This window comes from Condylura cristata, unplaced genomic scaffold, assembly GCF_000260355.1.
Source record: "Condylura cristata isolate star-nosed mole 26May11 unplaced genomic scaffold, ConCri1.0 scaffold00007, whole genome shotgun sequence".
In the NCBI taxonomy this organism is placed as follows: domain Eukaryota; kingdom Metazoa; phylum Chordata; class Mammalia; order Eulipotyphla; family Talpidae; genus Condylura; species Condylura cristata.
In genome coordinates, this window is record NW_004567108.1 from 49,060,009 (window position 1) to 49,066,827 (window position 6,819).

At 35.7% G+C, this 6,819-nt stretch overlaps 1 protein-coding gene across 1 annotated transcript in view; it reads right to left on the reverse strand.

Annotated features, from left to right (window-relative positions):
• Positions 1–6,819, reverse strand: part of SKIV2L2 (superkiller viralicidic activity 2-like 2 (S. cerevisiae)) — a 68,246-nt gene that overhangs the window by 16,117 nt on the left and 45,310 nt on the right. Inside the window, exons 18-21 of the mRNA XM_004678316.2 lie at positions 5,268–5,336; positions 4,536–4,664; positions 2,586–2,696; positions 761–949 (exon numbers count right to left, since the gene is read on the reverse strand). Of these exons, the coding sequence (XP_004678373.1) occupies positions 761–949; positions 2,586–2,696; positions 4,536–4,664; positions 5,268–5,336 (498 nt within the window). The remainder of the gene's footprint in view (positions 1–760; positions 950–2,585; positions 2,697–4,535; positions 4,665–5,267; positions 5,337–6,819) is intronic.

Consider the following 6,819-nt stretch of genomic DNA (forward strand, 5'->3'; position numbering starts at 1 on the left):
TGAACCAAGTAAACTGGGACTTATCATAAAATGATATACACTTAGAATATATTTCTCAGTCCAAGCTTTACATTAAAGCTGTAGTATGAGCACTTATTAGGTTAATTTGAGAGGCTGTCAAATCATCTAACTATGTAAAGCATTTGCAATAAACTTTCTTATCAGTATAAAGTACAAAATGAATGCACACTACAAATACGTACAGTACAAAGATTTACAGAAATGATAATTCTGTGGGAGTACTTCAGGCTGCACTATCGCTGTGTTTGTATGTGCACGAATGAATCTCCTGTGATTGTGATTTCAAAATTATACAAGTATGAATCTGGTTAGTTTTGTTCTCAATTCCCCTTTCTTTTAATTTCCACAGCACTCTCTAAAATGACATGGTGGGGACTAGTACATTGTAGCTAAAATAAAAAAACAAGACAACAATTCTGGATATATACAAGTTTCCTGGATACTTCAATTGGGGTCCAAAAGCTACCTTAGAAACAACACATCTTTGTGACTCTTGTCACTTAGGAAATTCCAAGGGTTTTATGAGAGCTGTGCTAGAAGCTGGGACAAAAATCTGGCATATTTCTTATTAAATCAGAATGTCACAAAACTAGAGAAAATGAGCTTAATCTTGTATTCCAGTGAAGTTTAGTTAAGAGATTGACATTTTTTGTGTTAATGAAAGTAACAGGAAAAGAAAGAAAAGTAAATAGTAGTGAAACAAATAAAATTCTATGATAGAAAGTACATTCTGCCATACCTGTGCCTTTTTTTCACAAAGTGTATACACTGTTTCCAGATTGGGGTCATTGTGAAGGGGATGTGAATACATTCGATGTTCAAAAGCTTCTACTTTCTGGATAACTTTTTTCAGCCCTTGATCTTGAATACCCATGTCATCAATAGGATCTAGTAAGGGAACACCATCAGGAAAACGTTTCTGAACTTCCTTTAAAAAAAAAAAAAAAAGTGAAAATTAATTTTTTAATCTTAGAGATAAAAAGTTAAAATTATACTAAATCAGTCTTTTATTTTATGCACAGATATAAAAAATAAAAAGGATTGTCATATAATTTTGTCTTTCCCATTTAAATGGAGGGCATTTTTCTACTACATGCTTTCAAAAACTTTTAAATTGCTATACAATGACTTTCAGATAGAGAGATACATTTTGTGATTTCCCAGTAATTTTATTATCTGCAGTTTAATATTTAGGAATATGTCAAAATCTGCTGACAAATCCATTATCATATGAGTTGTCCCAACGTCTTGCTACCATAAATAATTCTACATTGAACATTTGTTAGGTATAAATTATTTTCAACTTGCTAACTTACTTGGCGTTTGATTCCTAGGGAAAGTGCTACTGAGTTGAAAGCCTTAAAAGTAAGCTAGGATTTGGCCATTTGGAACTTAAAAAAAAATAATAATAATAATAGGCCATCCATGTAAAAATTTTGTAAAGTTAGCAAGAGCAGCATTCATTTCAGGAAGACTACCTATAAGCCAAGCTTAAAAATTCCTACTGTATGCTGAAATTATTCTTCATCTTTGTTTTCTTGTGTTCTAGTATACAGTTATCCTTGCACAGTAAGTGCTATTTTAATGTTTACTGAATAAATAACCAAGAGGGTCACATTTTCCCTACTAGAGAATTAAAAATAATTTTTTTTTAAGATTTATTTATTTACACATACAGAACTGGGGTACAGGCCGGACATGCAGGGGTAGTGAGAGGGCTCGCCAGAGACAGAGTAGCAGAACAGGCTGGCTGATGAAGAACACTGCTGAGGGGAGCAGCAAACGGGTCAGGAGAGGTTTGCCAAGCCATGTGGTCACCTCCAGGGAGGGGATCAAACTCATGCTGAAGTGGCTTTAGCTTCTTAGTGCTGTGCTTTAATCCACTGAGCCACCAGGGAGGGCCCGAGAATTAAAAACTTTTAACTCATACTTTTACCTACTGAAAATAAGTAGTCCTTGTATTAATTATATTAAAAATAGTTTAAAATCATGGCATCTGATTTCATATAAAAAATTTATATGCAAATTTTATAGCCATTTTTACTCAAAACAAATACAGCAAAAATATATTTTTTGGTTAAATATAATTAGCATATTTTTGTAGCCATGTTTTCTTTTATAAGTACTTTATTGTTGCTCAATTTAGAAAGGACTCATAAGAGATCTGTCATCACCATGTTTCAGGGCCTTCCCTGGTGGTGTAGCGAGTTAAAGCACAGCACTAAGAAGCTAAAGCCACTTCATCATGAGTTCCATCCCCAGCCTTGGAGGTAACCCACATGGCACAGCAGACCTCTCCAGATTCACCCACTGCTCCCCTCAGCAGTATACTTCATCAGTCGGCCTATTCTGCTCCCCACTCTGTCTATTTTGAATCCTCTCACCACCCCTGCACCTCTGGACTGTACTCCAGTTCTATACACATAAATAAATCTTTAAAAAAGAAAGTAATTGTCAGTACTGTTTACAGATTTTTGGAAAGAAAGCAATATATTTAAATGCATCTCATTTAAATATACTATGAACCCAATTTATTTTTATAAAATTTATAAAATTAACTATACCTGTATTGATTTTAATACACTCTGTCTGTTGTCCACTGGTCGCAGGTCTTTTGGAATGTAAAGTCGAACACTGCTAATAGCAGATAGAAGATGCACCAAAACTGGAACAACCTGCCAACAGACAAATTGTGTAATAATACAATTAACAGTACATATTTCTTTTTAAAGACTATAGAGAACTGGGATACAGGTCAGAGATGCGGGGACTTCACTAGAGACAGTGGGGAGCAGAACAGGCAGACTGAGTGAAATACACTGCTGAGGGGAGCAGCAGGAGGGTCAGGGAGGTCTGCCATGCCATGTGGGTCTCCCCCGTGGCCAGGGATAGAGCTCCTGCCTAAGTGTCTGTGGTAGTTTCATAGTGCTCTGCTTTAACTGCTTGCGCCACCAAGGAGGACCCACAGTACACATTTCTTAATTAAGCTTGGAGCCTTAAAAGAAAGTTACACTTATACTTTATAATCTGAGAGAACTATTTTAAGTAAATAATAATCACTGTGGAAGCTAATTACTAGAGATTGTATTTAAAAGCAAAAATAAATTCAAAGATCTAAATAACGCAAATAAAATCAAGTAATTCCCTCACATCAGAATCCTTATTTCAGTCATTTTTGCATGCTCAATTATTTGGCACTATACTTAAGAGCACTACAGGGGAAGAAAAGACTCCTGTATTTGTTTAAGTGGCCAAATTAGCCTCTTGTCTGTTCGGGATGAGTCAAAATGAAGAAACAAAAAAGTTTATTTCAAACAGACAAAAGAGTATTTATGCTCCATTACCAAAATGATGTAAGGGAAAGGTATTCATATTAGGACGAACCATGGGAGGAAAATTTGCATATTGGTGTTCTTAAAGATTCTGTCACATGGAACATGAAAACAGGAAGAATAAAGACTACATCTTGGCCCTCCCTGGTGGTGCAGCAGGTTAAAGCACAGCACTAGGAAGCTACAGCCACTTCAGCATTGAGTTTGATTCCTGCCTGCCCCAGAGGTGACCACATGTCATGGCAGACCTCTCCTGACCCACCTGCTGCTCCCCTCAGCAGTGTACTTCCTCCATCTGCCTGTTCTGTTCCCCACTCTGTCTCTGGTGAAGCTTCTCACCGCCCCTGAGCCTCTGGCCTGTACCCCAGTTCTGTATGCACAAATAAATCTTTTTAAAAAAAAAAAAAAGACTACATCTTGTTTCTAGAATTATAAATAATCATACAATTAAGTCATTATTCAAAAATGTTTAACAATGAACTATTTTCTTAAACACTACCAACTCCGAATCTCATAGTCATTCACTGATTCAAAGCAGTGGCAGATTTTACTTTCTATGAATCACAACTTACAATGACATTTCCTAAGATCTGGCCAGTATGCCACATACTTAAAATTAACAAAAACAAAATTCGAGTTTCGTATTAGCCTTCAAATAAGTATTTGGAATCTCTACAGTAAAGTTCACCAACAATTTTTCAATTATCTCCAAATAAAATATACTAAAAGATGTTTAAGATATACCACGGTATCTCATGTGACAATGTAAATGTACTGCATTTAATTACAGGAATTTAAAATAGTTTTAATAAAGGAAACCTGGACAGGAATTTCTCATTATGAAAACATTTCATTCATTATTTGTGCAGGAGTGAAATAAACAACATGGATGGAAAAACTGTAAAACTATTCAAACACAAAAATGATAAAAACGTCTTTACAGTGCACTAAAAGTCAGCTTAATATGGAAATTTAAATTATTAGACTTTATCTTTCATGCTATTTATTTATACTTAAATCTACTATGCCACTGATATTTTATATGGTTCCAACATGCCTCAAAGTATCTTGAAAATTTTCAGCTTAGAAATAGTGACTATATTTATTCTACCACATTTAGGAAATCCAGTTATTATAAACAATTCACAAAATATCCAAAATCTGAGTATGAAAAATATGAACCTGCATTTCTCCTTTCTCATCTGGTTTAGCTGGTTTTGCAGCCTCAGTAGCTGAATTCTTCAAGCTCTCTTTGCTGCAGCGCAGAAGTACTTCTACTACATACAAAGGATCCAGTTCACCAGAATTAGGCTAGAAAATAGATGAGTACACATTATTTTAAATAAACCCTGAATCTAAAAGAAAAGGAAAAATGGCAGAGATACAAAATGTGAGGTCACATTACAAATAACCAGTTGGTATCTACTACACCTAAAGAAAATACAGTAAGATGGCTGATTTAATTCCCAAAAGCCACACATAACAAATTAACACAATCACCCTTGATTTTATAGATATTTTCAAAATATTTATATAATGTCCAAGTCAACTATATTATTAGTGCCCCCATTTAAAAAGAAAACTGACTGGCTTTAATTTCTTCTCTTTAAGTCTTAGTATATATCTAAAAGAAAATTCTAATTTTCAGTGAGGAAATAATTTTATTTGAATACTCAATTTAAAAAGTGAAATTCTAAAAAGGACTAGTAACTCAGAAGAAATATAAGCTACTGTTTCGAAAATAACATCACCACTTTATACACAAAATTTTAAGATTATTAAAAAAATTAATTTGTTACAGGAGTATTTAGTAGAGCCGCTCTTAAGGTAATACTATTTCTACTTTGATAAATTTCATGAGTAAAAAAACATTTCTAAAGAGCTTACACATAATTCTATTTACTAACACTTTACCTTAACATTTGACTTCTTTGAAAAATTTACCACTACTCCCCAGCCAAAATCATCTCCTTCATTCTTTACCTAAAAAGGAAGTAAAGCAAATAAACAAGAATATTTATGTTCAAATGGAAATTTTAGACTTCCATGCACATGTTATGGGCCAATAATATTTTTTTGAGATTTCCTGACAAAACAGGTTTTGAGGCCCTCCCTGTTGGCGCAGCGGGTTAAAGCACAACACTAGGAAGCTAAAGCCACTTCAGCATGAGTTCGATTCCCACCTTCCCCAGAGGTGACCACATGGTGTGGCAGACCTCTCCTGACCAGCCCGCTGCTCCCCTCAGCAGTGTACTTCCTAGATCTTCCTGTTCTGTTCCCCACTCTGTCTCTGGTGAAGCCTCTCACCGCCCCTGAGCCTCTGGCCTGTACCGTAGTTCTGTATGAATAAATAAATAAATCTTTAAAAAAAAAACAAAAACAAAGAAAACACAGGTTTTGAATGATCACTGTTCAGACTAAAAGAGCCATAACTAGTCCAACACATGTCTGGTCAATTATATTATGACAAGGGTGCCAAGAAAAAAATGGGACAATTTTTCAATAAATGGTGCTGGAAAAACTGGAAAGTCACATTAAGAATTATTTTTTTAAATAATTTTTTAAAAGATTGGGCCCTCCCTGGTAGCGCAGCAGGTTAAAGCACAGCACTAATAAGCTAAAGCCACTTCAGCATGAGTTCCATCCCCGCCCCAGAGGTGACCCACATGGTGCGACAGACCTCTCCTGACCTGCCCGCTGTTCCCCTCAACAGTGTACTTCGTCAGTCAGCTTGTTCTGCTCCCCACTCTGTCTCTGGTGAATCCTCTCACTGCCCCTGCACCTCTGGCATGCACCCCAGCTCTGTATGCATAAATAAATAAATCTTAAAAAGAAAAAAGATTACTTATGCATGTAGAACTGGGGTGCTGGCCAAAGATGCAGGGGCGATGAGAGGATTCAGTATAATCAGAGTGGGGAGAAGAACAGGCAGACAGATCAATGAAATAAAATACACTGCTGAGGGGAGCAGCAGGCGAGACAAGGGAGGTCTGCTGCACCATGTGGGTCACCTTAGAGGCCAGGGATTGAATGCACACCGAAGCAGCTGCAGCCAGCTTGCAGTTCTGTGCCCTAAACCACTGCGCTGCCAGGGAGGGCTCCCACAGAATTAAACTGTACCACTATCTTATACATATAATTAATTCAAAATGAACTAAAGACTTGAACGTGAGACCTGAAACTATTAAATTCCCAAAAGAAAATGCAACTGGTAAGCTCCTTGACACAGATCTGAGAGATGTTTTTTTTTAATTTGACTCTAAAGGCAAAGGCAACAAAAGCCAAAATAAATAAGTGGGACTACATCAAATTAAAAACTTTCTGAATAGCAAAAAAAAAAAAAAAAAAAAAAAAAAAAAGGCATCTTAACCTAAGAAATTTGCAAATTATATATCCAACAAATGGTTAATAACAAAATTTAGTGAACTCATATAAAAACAGCAAAAACATGTATCTAAATATTTTT